At 38.4% G+C, this 17,365-nt stretch overlaps 2 protein-coding genes across 2 annotated transcripts; one reads left to right on the top strand and one right to left on the bottom strand.

Moving 5' to 3' along the window:
* Window positions 1–5,682: 5,682 nt before the first annotated feature.
* Window positions 5,683–11,487, top strand: LOC128739202 (regulator of chromosome condensation). Its single transcript, XM_053834636.1, has 4 exons — window positions 5,683–6,022; window positions 6,099–6,475; window positions 9,916–10,731; window positions 10,806–11,487. The coding sequence occupies exons 1-4, from the start codon at window positions 5,944–5,946 to the stop codon at window positions 11,109–11,111; spliced, it is 1,578 nt and encodes a 525-aa protein (XP_053690611.1). The 5' UTR covers window positions 5,683–5,943; the 3' UTR covers window positions 11,112–11,487.
* Window positions 11,488–12,363: 876 nt separating this feature from the next.
* On the bottom strand, window positions 12,364–13,432 carry LOC128739203 (ERI1 exoribonuclease 2). The gene is given in 3 exon segments (XM_053834637.1): window positions 12,364–12,627; window positions 12,712–13,243; window positions 13,314–13,432. Coding segments are annotated over 3 exon segments (789 nt in total). The 5' UTR covers window positions 13,358–13,432; the 3' UTR covers window positions 12,364–12,414.
* Window positions 13,433–17,365: the final 3,933 nt, after the last annotated feature.

The following is a 17,365-nucleotide window of genomic DNA, read 5'->3' as shown; positions in this document are numbered from 1 at the left end:
CTACTTTAAGTTTTTCAAACCAGTTCTCTCCCAAAAGCTCATAAACAAGCTTAATAGCGGATTTTTCTGCTAAACAATCTGCTTCTCAACAGCCATAAACATCAAACCGTTTTACGGCTGCTTAAAGGTGTTAAAATGTAGAGTGAAAGCTTTCATTAGGCTCACAGCTTTCAAACTACTTTAGGGCTGCTTAGAGGTGTTAAAGTGGCTTTACAAACTTCTACCAAGTTTTTTTTCGGCTCACAGCACATTTACTGTCAGATCATAGAATTTCGCAATTCGGCTGACAGCAAAAGCTTATCCGTTATCGACATTATCGACTGCTTCACGCTAGGCGGGCTATTCTCACTGTCTGTTCTGCAGATGCAAATGGGGCGGATCATACGGTGAGTGCTTATGGATCAAAAGATGGCGGGTTCAATTCCCGGAAAAAAGACATGCATTTTTAATTAGCTAGCTTACTTATACGAATTAAAGTTATTCGAAATTAATTCGAAACATGTTTACAGCAAAATAAAAAAAGGCCGCGTTTCATTTTTTAAATTTAAAGATAGATTTTTTTTGGCTGCATAAAGGTTAATGAAGCGTTGATTAAGCGACTGGAAAAGCAGATTGCAAAACTATTTCTCGTTCTAAAAATAGAATTGACAGCATTGCGCAAATTGGGTCCTAAAGGCCTATGTCGTTTTTAGCTTGAATCGATGAGGTTAGGGTTAGGAACACATATTTTGATATTCAATTGTATATTTTTAGGCTATTGGCATTAAAAAGCTTTTTTTTTAATTTTGTAAAATTTTGAACAAAAAATAAACATTTGGGCAACCTTATATAGACAAACTATAGTTGTGCATGGTTGTGTCAAGCGATGTCTAGACAACACGAATTATAAAAAGAAACCATAGTATGTCTTGAAATGTCACGGAAAACTTTTTGTTTACCTTCACGTTCATGTGATAGTGTATCAAAAAGTCAAAAGTTGCAAAAAGTCAGTTTTCGGATGCAACACCCGCCATCGAGATGCGACCGTGTTTGGTTACAAACGCTCAGAAAGTTTTGGTCAGCCGTTCGCCCTACTGCTGATTCACGTCGGAGTAGCAGAACATACCAATCTGATTGATTATACGGTGTCAGTTTCGGCTGGCGTTTTTTTTTTCATACTGTTCTGCGGGGTCAATTGTACTGAGATTATACTGTTGGCCATCAATCTGACATCGTTTAGTCGTTCTTAGCGCAAACTAGATTTGGACAAAGTCTAGCACCGTGAACCGATGGATTGGAATACATTGCCCGAATCAAAACTTTTATCCGATAACTAGTACAAATTTGATGTTCCACTTCCTCACGACCAGCAAAACGCAGACAAGCACAAGAGACAACTGCGAAGCTGTAACTGTCAAACTAATGTCAAACCAGAGTTGCCAGTAACAAAAAGTTATCATTGTTGCCAGAAACGTGTTATTTTCGTTGTCAAGGAGGATCTCTAATGTCAAGGGAGAATAAATTACAATATTTTTGTTTTTTAATTTTTAATGCCCTGCATCTTTTTAAAAAAGAAAAAACTATACTCTGGTAGTCATAATGGGAAACTTTATCGTTCCTTCTAAAAAAATCATCTTTTTATCACAAATTTTAGGACCCAATTGGCTATTTAAAAGCGCAAAAAAGTTTCTATTAAGCTTCATTGCAGCTTCGAAAGCAGCTATTAATTAGCCTGAAGCTTGATAAAATCACCAGATTTTGATGTTTAAGAGCTGAAAAAAGGTTTTTATTTCTAAACCTAAACCATAGATCAGCCACAGGTTGAATAAAATCAGCTATAAAAGCGTTTGATCAGCCTGAAATTGTTACTTGGGTCTAGTGATTATCAGAGCAGGACTGCCATATAAATCAGTGGGGTGGTGTGGCTGTCAAACTACATACATTGTACATGTCCCACTCATTGGTTTTGGTACTTTTGGTTCTATAGTGCCTACTTAAAGTTTTATTCATTTTAAGACTACTGAAACTAATAGCGAATTCATAAATTAACCTGGATCAGGTCGATTAGCATTCAGTTTTAATCGAAGTGCTGTCAAAGCGTTCATAAATTAACCGAGATTGCATTTCGGTTAAACTGACAGCATTCAGTTTGAAGCGCAGGTTAAAAGTGTCTAATAGCATTACGGTTTACGGGTCGATCTGTCAAACTGCCCGTATCGTTCATAAATTTCGGGTTCGAGTTAGCACGAACTCAGGTTAATTTATGAATTCGCTATAATTAGAAAGCAGTGTTTAACACAGCCTTTTAGCTATAATTTAATTAATTTTAGCTGTTATTTTCAGTATATACTGGCTGGTTCCAAGTTGTCGCCGTCCATGGATGTTCAGTCCGCTAAATTTTGACAATTTCACACCCCTGATATGAATACAGATATTTGTGTATGCATAAATTTGGGACCCTACCCTTTTCTTCGGAGTATTTTATAACGAATTCATAAATTAACCTGGCTCAGGTCGATTAGCACTCAGTTTTAATCGAAGTGCTATCAATGCGTTCATAAATTAACCGAGATTGTATCTCGGTTAAACTGACAGCATTCAGTTTGAAGCGCAGGTTAAAACTGTCTACCATTACGGTTTACGGGACTATCTATCAAACTGCCTGTATAGTTCATAAATTTCGGATTCGAGTTAGCACGAACCCAGGTTAATTTATAAATTCACTACAGTGGACCCCCGTTCGTTTGAACGATTTCTCATGCAAACTAACGGGGTTAGTTTTTAATTTGAACAATTGGTAACCCTAAATATGCTGGAGCTTGTGTGAACTAGCTGCCCTACTCTTTGTTATTGTTTTTGTGGTTTGAATCAGTTGGCAGTTGCGAGCAGTGAATATTTCATTATCCGACCGGATTTCTACCATAATCGTTGGGAAAACGCAAAGTGAAACAGATTAAGCATGCTAGATTAGTACAAGCAAATCGTGTTTATGCATTGTCTACATAAGCAAATGATGTCATATTGAGAATGACATTTGAACCATTTTTAATTTGCACGTCGTGCAAACCAACGGGGTTCAAACTAAAAAGTGTTCAGATTAAAAACGGTCAAACGAACGGGGGTCCACGGTATTATTTTCTCGACCTAATTTTTTAAATACCATAAATAGTTTATGGAGTGCTTTAAAATTCAAGAACATTAGTAGAGTCAGAAATCACAGCAACTGGAATAATTGATGGGTCCCAAATTTATGCATGCACAAATATTGTTGCAGTTGAAAATGTAATAATCGACGTGCGACCACATCCCTGTCACGACAGTTGTCAGCTGAAGCCGCCTCCGATAGTGGTGGTAATAGAGGTAGACAACAAATTTTGAAACAAAATTTAAACGAGACAACGCTTGTATTTAATGCTGCGCAGTATGACGAAAGCAGCGTGTTGATTCCCTTTTTTTTGTTTATCGTAAAAAATAAGACTATAAAAAGTCAGAATTTTTCCTATCTTATGTTGCCGATAGCACAAAAAAACGAACATCGTTCATTATCTACATCCTGCATGCAACATATTTTCTGAACCATAAAACCCTATGATTGCGTAATTCTTACAGATGCTGTCAAAATCGAGCCAGCAAGCCTGGCTCAAACGGCTTCAAGAAAAATGTATGAGAATGACGTACGTGTCAGGGATGTGCGTGCGACATTCGGTTTTAATCTTGTTCTGTGTATCGCAATTACGTTGCATGTGGTGTGCTGTGATCGCACATTGATGCGCTATACAGTATAGATGTCGCACGTCGATTATTACGATTTTCAACTGCAACAACAATATCTGTATTTGTGGCAGCTCTGATGTACACTCAAAATATTCTGCACATAACTAATAGGGTAACCAACCTATTTTGGATCCCATCAGCAGCTGTACATAATTTGGACACTTCCATTTGATTTGGCTGTAAGTGTCCAAATTATGTACAGCTGTTGATGGGGTCCAAAATACGTTGGTTTCCTCTTTTTCCGTAAAAAAGTTGCGATGATTATTTTTTCAAGAGCCAAAGCTTAAGTTTAATTTTGATATTGTCAATTGTAAGGAAAATTTTACCATGCAAAGTGCGATCACAGAGAACAGACATCCAAGCGAAAGGTCCCCACTTGGATAAAACTTATGTCAAATTAGTTGGGAAACTATAGTGATGATGTCGCTAAAGGCGCATAAAATTCTACACTAAACTCACAACAGCTAGCTTCTGGCGCTAGCATAACGGTTACAGTCCATATATACTAGCGCCAGAGGGCCAAAGGTTGTCAGTGTGCAAATCAAAAGAATCATTTAGTTGGGAAACTATAGTGGTGGTGACGCTAGCATATTAGGTGATTTTAATTTGAAGTTTTATCCAAGAATTCCCGAAAAAGTTGTTCCTGAATGGATGTCTGTTCTCTGTGGTGCGATATCGCTCATAAAAGTCCTATTTTTCATTTAATCGTTTCGGTATCTTTGGCGCACTTATTGCTTGGAATATAACGAAAAAGTGCGCCGAAGATACCGAAACAATTTAATGCAAAATAGCACTTTTATAAACGATATCGCACTTTGGATGGTACAATTTTTCTTGCAATTGACAATACAAAAATAATTTTCTGGAAGAGCGCCAGATAAAAAACAGTCCAATTTTTTTTTTCTTTTTTGAACAGATTTCTTGGCATTTTGATGTTAATTTCGAAACATTCCGATTATGCGTTTATGAAAACCACTATACTTTTCTGGTCGAGGTTACCCCCCAAATGATAGAAGTTATTGCGCTCTTCACCCTCAATTGGAGTGCACAGTTATAAAGTGCAACTATCAAAACTGTGACAAAAAGTGTGCTATCGCTGGTAGTCTTATATCGATAATTCCATCAAGCTTTATCGTCACGGAAGAATATCGAAATTTAGAGGGTTGGAAGTGAAATCATCTTCTTGTCTTCTTATTATTTAAACGTTTTTATTCTATTTCTTATATATTGCCCGTTTCTTTGGTAACAAAACGCGCTGCTCACTTTTTTGATAGCTTGAAATCGTCACAGAAAGAATCTGCTTGGCTGTATGTAAGTTATAAGCACAGACAAACAGACATAACACTCGTTTTCCATTCATCGTACCGATTAAACCGTCATTGCAAATTTGGGCATAGTTGGGAATGTCTCCGTTTTGGTTAAAGTGGCGCTTTTTGACGAAAGAAGGGGAATTCCCCATAAAAAAATACTTACTACTTCGAGGGATACCCATGTTGCTATTTGATATATGGGAATGTCGATCATAGATGGTGCTAGTGTTTAGGCTAAATGTGAGGTACGATAATTTTTGTTGATTTTTCTTCAAAGAGTTATGCCTGTTTGTCTGTGCTATTAGCCTTAACGTCGATAACAACCAAGATTCATGGTGTTTCTCCATGATATTTTGGCAACTTTTCTCACCTATAAAAGTATGACTGAAGAAGTGTGTTAAAAATCCAAGTTTTAATGCAAACAGTAGTATCATGATTTTTTCTGTGTGTATGTGAGATTTACTGCAACGTCGTTTTGTCTGTGATGGTACGTTTGACGAAGAACTGCCAGCAGATGTATTGCCATATGTAAAAGGCGTTTTCTTTTAACGAAGTGTTCTACGGCGTAGATAGAAGAAGCAAGGTCAAAAATGAAGAAAAAGCCGGTGGAAATGAAAAATTGGAAAAATTAGATTGCAATTTCAAACGTGTTTCAGCGCTTTGTCTGTACAGTCCTGTGGTTAATTAGTTCCTACTTTTAAATGTGGTGAAAAAAATGATTATTCAAAGTGTGTTGGTATTGTAAAAACGAGATTGGAAGAAGAATAATTCAATACTTTAGTGCACATTTCCTGTTGGCTGCCTTTTGGCATTTCTAACCTCAAACTGAGAACTGTTCCGCTTGAACGACTATAAGAAGACGCCTGCTAGTTATCGAAAAATGGCTCGCGGAAGACCGAAGCGGGAAGCGACTGCCAATGGCGATGCACCGGCAGCCAAAGTGCGTTCGTCCCACAAATGTGAGTAAATGTAGGAGTAGAAATTTATCAGGCAGTTGGCTTCAATTTTTCATTCCATATTTTTTTTTATAAACAGTTGAATTAGCACTTCCGACGCTGCCTAAAGCATGCGGTAATGTGCTATCATGTGGTCAAGGAGAATTTGGCCAGCTAGGTCTCGGAGAAGATGTAATGGAAAAATCTAGACCAGCGTTAATCGACGGTATGAAGGACGTGGTGGACATTTCTGCCGGCGGAATACACAACTTATGCCTGACGCGCAAGGGAGAAGTGTACTCGTTCGGATGCAACGACGAAGGTGCGCTAGGACGGGCCACGGCTGACGACGATGGAGCGGAATTTCAACCTCGATTGATCGCTCTTCCGGCACCGTGCTTGAAGATATCTGCCGGGGATTCACACTCGGCCTGTTTGCTTAATGACGGACGCGTTTACGCGTGGGGATCGTTTCGGGTAAGGTTTTGTTGTAACGGTTAATTTTTCAGCCATTTAAATTGGAACAGCTGTTCGGTATTTCCCGCCGTATCTTATTTTGCTCTTTGCATTTCCTTATGTGTTTCGCAAAAACTGGTTGTCAAAATTGTGGAAGGGATATGCTGTTGTGCTTGAAGCTTTGTTCTACCTGTTTTATACATTTAAAGGGGACCCATTTTACCTTTGTTAGATGCTTTATATGAGCAAGAAGTGGCAGGGAAGCATGAAGGATGCATTTTGGTTTTACATAATGCAGTTTGTACGCGTGTGTTTGATACTTAGACAGCCGGTCACTATCTCGTGTAGAACTTCTTCAGCCCTTAGCCGTTAATTTCGACGGTGGGCATTCTTTAAGCTAGTGTTAATCTCGCACTTGGAGCATACATACGAGTACGGCATGGTTACTCAATCAACTGCTTCGGGAAGGTCTGAGATAAAGCATGTGGAAATGCCTCAGCAAGGCACCTTCTTGAAAGGAGGGTTTCGCTACCAGAAAAAAGTGCCCAGTGAGGGTGCATTTAGCAGTGCCTTTGAGTTCAAATGGTAAGTTATAGCTCATTTGTTCTTGCTATTATAAATCCTTACACTGCGAACGACCAAGGCCTGCTAATTGAGAAAGCGAATTGCTAGCATTTTAAGTACAATCTGCGAGCTGCGAATGTCTCGTAAGAGGCTGACCGTAGAACTCAATTCAGACTAGTCTAACACTAGCTTGCTTTTTGGTCTGAATAAGACGAGAGGTTTCGAGTAGTTCCAACGCTGCCAAAGTATCGATCACTGCGTACATTGTGTGTTTTTAAACGTTGTAGGGTTGGCTGTTCGAAATTTTTGCGCTTGTTAGATTTGAAATCCACAACAGCCAATAATAACGTATTGGTGTCAGATTATCGGACAGAGCTTCGTGTTGAATTTTATGTTCGACAAAGCTTGTATGCGACAAATACGGAACTCAGCTAGCACACGACTAGGGAATTCTGCGTCAAGGGTAGCGAAGGTACGGTTGGGGCAACCTCTCTGGGGGAGCTTCGCCACCGCCTGCTTCTTGCACAACTGCGGCGGTCCGGAAGGTTCGCAGGTTTCTCGCAACAGGGACTTGCATCAACCACCCACCATCAATCGCAATCAGAATTCACCGAAAAGTGCTGGATGTGTATCGATCACTTGTCGACTGCAGCAACCGAAGTCCGCCGTTGCTGATAACCAGACTCCCCAAAGCAGTGTTGCGGCTGCATAAATCGCCCAGAATGGGCACAGGGCAATGAACTTCCTGACAGCCTCACAAAACAAGGATCTGCTCAGCTGTTTATTGGGCCCTGTTTCCGCCATAAAAAGCAAATTTTGGGCAATGCTAGAAATAGTATCCTGTTGGTTTAATACCGACTCATTTTCAGGGTTGTAGACAAGCTGAACAGTTTACTCAGACCCTGCGGTAGTTGAAATACTACCCATCTTAACTCGGGATACCGGACTTACCGGACTTCATTGTCCCGCCTCTTTCTCATTTAAAGAGTATCGACAGTTTTATTAACTGCCATTTGCATCCAGGCTTCATTTGTTGTTATTGCATTATTCCAGTCAAAAGAGCAAAAACTGAGTAAAACTAGCAAATGAAGCCCGTTTGCATCTATTTTCTGAACAAGAAAGTTCAGCGCATTCGGTCTGCTTCGGTGGAGCTTTTGCGTTTTTAGGTACAACTTCTTCGGAGGTTACCTTTTAACTCCATACTTAGTATGGAAACTTAATCCCAAAAAAGTCATTGGTTATATTAATCATGTAGTACTGATTTGGGGCACAGGTCTACAATCCTCTAGCTCGACTCCATCAATGCGTATGAGCTATCCGTAAACTGTGATACAGCAATCGGGGCCTGCTACAAGAGACAATTATTACTGACTGTCGCTGTAGCTATTTTACCCAATGCCCTTCTGGCATACATTGTTTCAAAAAAATTAATATATTGGGCCGTATGAATAAAACAGTTTGCTTTGCTTTGCTTTTCCCGTTTAAATCGTATGGGAGCATTAGCTCTAACTCTTTATTCATACGGCCTATTATTGTGTGAGCCTTTTTCCTGTCAGCTAGTCTCTGATACCATCCTGATCTGATGCTACTTCGGCACTTTAATGTTTTCATGCAGCGATAAAAATATTTAGAATCGGGTAAATTTTAGTTTTTAGTTTATCAATTTTATTTACTAATAACAGCTTCCAGGGGAAAATAATTCTTTTAAACACTTGGTCACTTGGATTTTTTTCAACAACCAAGTTTTTCTCTTTTTATTTTGAAGGAGCCCCCTTCTTACAAAGTTTCAAATTATTAAATATTATCAAAGTGTCGTGCGTTCTGTTTTTTCTACTCAACTCAGCAATATACTGCTAAAATTTATTACAGTTTCGATAGACGATTTGATTTAAGCATTTGCAGGGGGAATTTTGTCTGACGTCACAGTAGATAATGCAGTTTTAAATCGAACAAGATAACAATGAGTGTGTATCTCAATATTTCGAACATGAGCTATCTATACAAGCACTTCACAAAGTTGGACCTAAATTAACGGTGACGCAGCGATCCCATAGTCTGTAAGAAAAATAATCGCTTGAATATACACTATACAGTACCTATAAGGGGTACAGCTTTGCTTTTGTTGTCTGTAGCTCAACATTGAAGGTGTTATTTTTAAAGCTTATACACTTATGGCTCAAAAAAATAATATCCGTAGCTAACTGCTAGATTTTCTCATTTTTCTTTACGGAAATTGACTTTTACTATCTTTAAAAAATCATGCCTCTTTTGACCGGATCCAATTCAATCTACTTTTGACTTAATCAGACCTCCCAGCGGTGGTCGACTCGAACTGGGGGTTAATTCTGCCTTTCAAGCAACCTTCTCGAATCAATTCATACCAGTAGGCAATGGCATTTTTTCCAAAAAAAAAAAGTTTATCGCAGTATCTTCAAATGCCGCTACCAAAGATTTAACCGTTACGTCCCCGATATAAAATAGAACTTCAGTTACACTTTTTGATCTATCTCTACTGATTTTTCATCGACTTTTATGCAACTAGTCTTAAAAGAAACACATTAGATTGTCCTTTAATGAAAAAATATGTTGGAAAATTATGGTTCCATTTTCATGGAAATTTTTCAGATTGCAGTGTTGATTTCATAAGTAGCATAAATAGCATGAAATTAAACTAGAAAGTACCAAATTTCATGAAGTTCGCAGACCTTTGGACACATTTTGTAGGATAATTAGGAAAAATGCTCATATCTACAAAGTTTTATTGGACTTGAAGCAAACAATGCGTTTATTTGCAAAATTAGGTATAAATCCCGCGGCGAAAAAAAAATTTAACGGGGATGGGCCAACAAATGGAAACGTTAACTAACGAACCTTACTTATTTTTCGTTTCCGACCAGGATTCGCATGGTAATATGGGACTCACACTGGAAGGAAACAAACGCTTACCGATCGAGGTTCTACCCGGTACCAAATCGGTCGATATTGCTTCCGGCGGAGACCATCTGGTTATTTTAACTGAGATTGGCCATGTCTATACCATGGGATGTGCGGAACAGGGCCAATTAGGTCGTATTTCGACCCGCGCTGCGTCTGGCGAGTCTCGGAGAGGTAAAACAGATCTACTAAAACCGGGCGTTGTTACATTGAGAGGAAAGTTCGTACTCGCCGACGCCATTTGGGCTTCTACCTACTGCACATATTTTAAGGATCGCAACACATCGAAAATTTTTGCTTTTGGGTTAAATAATTACTGTCAGCTGGGAATCCCGAATCCTAGTGAGAACGTAGTGAAACCTGTATTCGTACCGGAGCTAACCAGCTTCACAGACGTTCGGAGCATCGCAGGAGGTCAGCATCATACATTGGTTCTCAAGAACGACAATCAAGCGTACGTGATTGGACGTAAAGAGTACGGCCGGCTTGGGCTGGGCAATGTTTCGGCTGATGCCAAAATATTGACCTTGGTTGACACGATAGCCACTAAAAAAGTGGTGGAGATTGCCTGCGGTGAATGTACATCTTTTGCAGTGATGGAAAGTGGAGAAGTCTATGCGTGGGGAATGGGCTCTAGCCAACAGCTTGGGACTGGAAGCGAAGATGACGAAATTAAACCCGTGCTAGTAGTCAGCAAACAACTTCAGGGTAAGAAGGTTCTGAAAGTATCTAGTGGAGGTCAGCACAGCTTGTTTTTGGTCGAAGATAAACCGTCTAAAGTAAGTTTAAACTTTTCAAAGTATATTTAAGTTTGATTGAAGAATGGAACTTACAAGTCATCTTTTTCTATTAGGATCCTGCTCCAGTGTCGGATGCGGCAAAGCCAGCGGCTAAATCGAAGAAACCTTTCAATGTGGAGGAAGCCGAATCATCGTCAACTCCGGAAGAAGAATGCAGTAGTTCGACGAAACCAACTGAAGGTGCGAAAAAAGTGGTTGAAAAACCTAAAACAAATGGAACTGTAGTAAAAGATTCCACCAACAATAAAAGTGATGGAGAATTAGTTAGTAGCAGTAGTAGTACTGGCACCACGGAAGCAATGGTGACAGAGTCAACTGACAGCAAATCGACGGCCCGAGGACGAAAGCGAAAGCTATAACGGCCTTCTGGGGAGGTGTAAGGAGTAGATATATTTACCAGTAAATATTTTAAGTTAGTTAGTGAATGAAAGCAACACTTAACACTAAGTGCTACAACAGCATTGTAGAGAAAAACTGATTTTACACTTTCGTATTTCATGGTTTGTTAGACAATATCATTTCACAAACATTTCTTTTTGTTCTTACCCTGCTTCAGTATTTTCGTTTCCTTATGTATACTCGTTCGTTCGTTGTTAGCAACCATCATTAGGCTAGACTCTAGATTCCTAGTTTTGTTTGAATCTTGTTATCTGTAATTGTTCTACGCAGAAAAAATAAATAAAAAACTGAGTATCTTGCTGACTATTCAATTCAAATAAATCATCCTTTTTGAAACAAAACCTTATTTGAAATTGTACATTACAATAAAATGCACTTCTTTGATAGCAGAAGCATTTTCGAAAGATTAATTATTTCGAAAACATCCGTTTTTTACCGCCGGGAAATTTCTACTGCTATTATATGCTTAAAACCAAATTTGAAGATTATTCAACAAATTTTACAAGAAAATGGACATGATGTAGAATTTTTAGCATTTTTTCTTAATTCAGTGGACAAAAATCAGTCAAAAATGCTATGCAGTTATTTTGATGCATATCTGGCAAGTATGCTTGCAATTTACCGAAACTACGGGAGGCCAGATTTCATATCAAAACGAGTACTACTTCAGAAATTTCTTTCTTCCATTATTGATACCACAAGCCATTCGGTGGAAATAACAGAAATACAAAGTGGTATATACAACTAAATGACATTTTTTGAAACGGTAGTTCTTTCTAGGCGGTACTAATGTTGCAGCGAGCCACTTGCCCTGGCTGGTGTTGTGTGTTCGAATCCGGTTATAATCTTAGATTAAAGCTTGGTTCGACCCATGCACTTTCCAGCATTGGACAAACGGTAGGAGTCACGAGTCTCGACTACTTGTTAAGCGTAGCTACTAGTAACCCCCCTTTCACCTTTCCGCTCTTTCTCCATCACTCTAAAATCTCATTACTTTCTTCTACCGTCCCTTCCTCAATTGTAAAAGAACTACCGTTTCAAAAAATATTAACTTGTATATGCCTGACCTCCTGTTAAGGTCATGACTAAAACACGAGCTGTGACACGAGGTTGGTCTAACTAAATGATGCACCAGGCTTGACAACCTGGAATTGCTTCATTGAGAAAAAAGGTTTTTTTTGTAAGTGTTTATGATCGCAATTTAATGTCGTCAAAAACTAAACAATCGTAGTGCGTTTTCGGATGAGATATTCAGATTTTTTTTCAATAAAATGGATTCCGACCAGCGTTACTCAAACGGCTAAATGGCTTCAAATCCTTGGTGATTACAAAATTTGCTCCGTCCCTGCACATGCGCACCATCAGTCTGGCGAGATTGCGCGAATCGTCTAAACCGCAATGTGGTCTTCCCACAAATACTAAATCAAGATTTTTCAGGGCATTTCTAAAACTATCCGGAACGCTGTGATAGAATTGCTAGAAATCAGAAAACATTTTTTTAATATTAATTTACTTAATACACAAAATGTGAAGTTATTTCGTACGTGATTAAATAATTACCCTATAAATGGCTTTTACATCGACCCACAAGTCGAAGCAGGCCGGCTTAGAGATCCCCTTTCGCGTGCATTCCTTGTTCAAGCATACGCCCAAATCCCAATCGGTCCATGTGGCGAATGCTACATTTCCGATCTGATCGTGCGGGTTTGTTTTTGGTAGTGTTAGATTCCGCTCGGCAAGAACTCGCTCAAGCCACTTGCCGAACAGTAAAAGGCAGGTGCCTAATGGCACACCGGCATCCACCTGTTGCTGGTAGATACCGGTTAGCTCGGTACAAAACGCACTTATCTGGGGATTCTCGATCGGCATAACGTACTGGCGGAATTCTGCTTAAATTTGGCCCGTGCTCAGGTTCAGGAGTACTGCAGGAAATTCAATAATCTCGTGTTGTTTCCATTTTTGAATTTCCTTCGGCCAGCATGTGGCCTCCAGATCTAAAGCGATAATGTATTTGAAGGTTTGACTAGAATGTTTGTACCTTTGCAGACTAGTAACATTGTTGGCGCTTATCTTTTCAACAGCATTTAGAGATCTAAGAAACACAAGAAACATGCTTGATTATGGCAAGGAATATTATTTTGAAATTTCATACTCATATTTACCTCGCTAAATTTGACAGTGCCGATGAAGATGTTGATCGGCTCATGCTTTCAAAATTGATTAGCTTTAAAGCATCTAGCCAGTTGGTTTTTAAAACACTTGATTCATTTAATTTGTTTAATTGAAATAAATAAATAATTACATTTTTTCAGAAACCGTTTACAACTTTACAATAAACAGTTTGTCGGACTACACCGATAATTAAGTTTACTCATAAACTGGTGGGAATTAACCCAGAAGTTGATTCTTTTGCAACCTACACGGATAAAAATCAACATGTTACTACATTCAAAATATATTTCACCCTTCACCCCATCAAGTTCAGCACAGAACAGAAGTGGAAGTTAAAATCAATGTTGCAAATTGAGCGAGAAGCAACCGATATCTACTCTCCTGGGATCGAGTGTGAATAGCATAGCGTCTATCGCTTACTCCCCTTTCGAAAGCGTGGCAAACAAACGTTGCCCAAGCAGCACCATTTGTTGCATGAAGAGTTACGCAACTATAATTGAAACATTCAAATATGGTAGAAATTCGTATCCGTTACCTTTATTGAACTGTTATGTGACTGAAAAAGCGCAAGAGGTGAAGTCTATTTGCAACCATTTGTTACACAAATGTTTCATGGAACGATAACATCAATGCGCGTTAGTGAATAAAGCGTATAGTTTATCCACAGAGAACAGATTACCAGGTAATTAACAAAAAGTGTGTAAAAGGTTTTTCTGTAATCTACGAGTAATCCTTCAATAGAGCACCCCTCGAGCCCTAAGTGGCAAACTAAATCTTGATGTCGCTGCCAGCGCTGCTATGGTAACTCCAGCACAAAGAAATATTGATAAAGGTACATGGATATTTTTGATGTATTTGGCAAACTATTTCTGGAGGGCGCTACCGACAGATTTTACACACACAAAATCGATTACTTCCTTCGAGCCTGTTAATCTGTTCTCTGTGGTTTATCCTTCATTATCCCAAAAAATTTTAGAGTTCCCAGGTAACCAATAAGCATTAGTATAAGCAGTAAATCAATCGTTTATTAGCATCCATAGCATTTTATACTGCAGGTTGCTGTTTATCAGCATTTTGATTGCATAACTGTTGTAAAATGGCATCCATAATTCTATTTAAATTCTTCTTGTTGGTTACTAGCTTCAAATAAGCATAGTAAATAAGCACCATATGACGGCTAGCAGAAAGTAGCCGCATATTTTGCCAAATTAACATTTAGTTAGGATTTGAAGAGAACCCGAAAGTGGCAAACGTTATTGTGTTAGAGCGACAGACACTGTACTGTACATCTCATGTGTTCTCTGTCGAGTGATTTTGGTTCGAGACGCCCATTTGAAGATAGAATTAACAAAAGGGCGAATGTCGCAAGCGTAAACAAACCGAATGAGGGTTGATTTTCCTATGCTGGTCCAGCAAAAAGTAACTCTCACTCGTTTTGTTTACATTTGCGACATTCGCCCTTTTGTTAATTCTATCTAGATTTGTTTAACGTGGTCGAAACGAACCAAAATCACTCGAAACGAGATGCGCAATGTCACCCTAGGTTTCGTATTCTACACTGATAAAAATAGACACGGCGTTATTAAAAGATCTTACACATGAATTTCAACGTGCAAATATTGATAATCTTGTTTCATATGTCAATCATTCGGATATCAAAAGTGTTTCCCTTCAATTTCGTGAAATGAAATATTTCATATGGAAAACACGTTAAACAACCATGCTTTTCCAACAAACCTTCAATCAACATGGTAGTCACTGCTTTAGCACCGCAAATCCACGTGTTTTACCATTAGATCATATCCTGTTGCATTCCACATGAAATTAAGGTGTAAGTTTTTAGAAATATTTCACTGGTTTTACATGTTTAATTAAAGGGTAACTCTTATGAAAAGTCATTCCATTTGAAATTCACGTGGCTTTCACGATGAGTTTATGTGAATATCAGATCATCTCAAAGTGTTTTACCCATGGTTTTGCAATTGAATATGATTCATGTGTTATTCCTATAGAATTGTAGTGATTAGCACCAGGAGAATATCTATGTGATCTGCACATTGATCGCACGTGTATAGTTTTTTCGGTGTATCCTACATCTTACATCTTACATCCTCAAAAAACTTTAGTGAAAAAATGTTTACATTGATATCTGTAATGCGAAACAAAACTTTAGTTTATGGGCCTATTATCCCGCATTTTACACTTTACTGGACACCGCAGTCTAAAAGTGCGACTGGCACAAAAAGTGCGACAATGCGAATGCTGTGGGTGAGAAAGAAAAAGAGTGACAACTGCTATGTTGCTGTTTTGTTTTGTCATATATTGTGTTTTTCGTTGATGATTAGACTTTTGGTACGAAATTCGCCTGTCTCTTATTTTTATGTTGACAGCTCATCTCATGAAAACAACCTTGCAAAGTGCACGGCTGTACAAAGTAACAGCACAGAGAACAGACTACCAGGTAATTGACAAAAAGTGTGTAAAAGGTTTTTATGTAATCTACGAGTAATCCTTCAATAGAGCACCCCTCGAGCAGTAAGTGGCAAACTAAATCTTGATGTCGCTGCCATCGCTGCTATGTAACATCAGCACAAAGAAATATTGATAAAGGTACATGGATATTTTTTCATGCGTCTGGCAGACTATTTCTGGAGGGCGCTACCGACAGATTTTACACACAAAAAATCGATTACTTCCTTCGAGCCTGTTAATCTGTTCTCTGTGGTAACAGTCGGTCTGTTTTTATTGAGGTAAATTGTTGCTGAATTATTCAATTGATTTTACCTATAGAATGCCACATCTTATGTTTGAAATCGGCTAGGTAGTTTCCACTAATATCCAAATAAGCAATATGTCCTCCGGAGGATTGTGCCTTAAATACTCTGACGAAAATGAAGAAACGGCAAGAAAAAGTCAACTTCAGATGCTGCTGTTTGCTCTGGCAATTCCGCTACTGATTTGTTCCGCATACTCAGATTCACTTACTTTTTTTTCTAAATCGTCGAGTAAATTTGTATATTCTGTAGCAAATATCACCTTTACAGACGCCTTAGAAAATTGAACACAGCACAGATTAAATTTTTTTTCCGATTTTCGCCCACTAAATAAACACTTGTTTACACAATACTCATCTGTAAGAGATGGTTGCAGGGATGCCAAGTCTGCGGATTCTCAAAGGACCCAAAGTTTTAGTTTTTGTACAAAAATGAAATTCGTTTATAAGTCCAGAAATATATAGCAAAGACAGTTCTTATTAAAATGCTTTTTTAAAATAAAACGATATAAATGTTTCTTGATAAAAAGTAACTGAATATTATTATGAACTCTAGCTAAAAGTGCAATTGGTTCCACACTTGGTTCAAAAAAGTGTTTAATGTTATGTGACAAATACAAATGGCATCAATGTTCGAAATAGAGTGCGAAATTTTGAGAGTGCGAAATTAAAATCATCTGAGTCTAAGTAGAGAAAAATTTCGCAATACATTGGCATTAGAGAAAATAATCTGGATTAAACCAGGTACAGCTTCAAAGCACATATTATCACAGACAAATAGACGAGACACTCGCGTTAATTCCATCGTCCATTCAAAAACAACTTATTTTTCAAAAAAGCATGTTTCGCAACATGTCCACACCGCGGCGCTCGAGTGTTACTTCGAGTTTCCAGTATAAAACCATACAAATGTAGAAAACCTACAATTAAAACCCTGCAAATGTAAAAAACCTACAGTATAAAACCCTGCAAATGCAAGCTACTCCGCAACATGCATAACAGAGGGCGCTAGTGTGCAAGCAAAATGTGTAGGACGATGGTTTTTGAAGAATTTTCTTCTAAGTGTCATGTCAGTTCGTCAGTGATATTATACTAATCTTCATGCCATTCAAAACTTATCGTAGAAAATATAATTTTGCTTCGTATTTTTTCATGCGCCATGTGAAATTTGTTTATTTATTATTTTCAAATTTAAAGAATTAAAGCAGCCAGCAGGGATGATTCCTCCTCTGAATAAAAAAGAGAAGAGAAAAATTCACCCTTTACTCA

The sequence above is a fragment of the Sabethes cyaneus genome, chromosome 3 (genome assembly GCF_943734655.1).
Source record: "Sabethes cyaneus chromosome 3, idSabCyanKW18_F2, whole genome shotgun sequence".
NCBI classification, from domain to species: domain Eukaryota; kingdom Metazoa; phylum Arthropoda; class Insecta; order Diptera; family Culicidae; genus Sabethes; species Sabethes cyaneus.
This window is presented reverse-complemented; position numbering and strand designations above follow the sequence as displayed.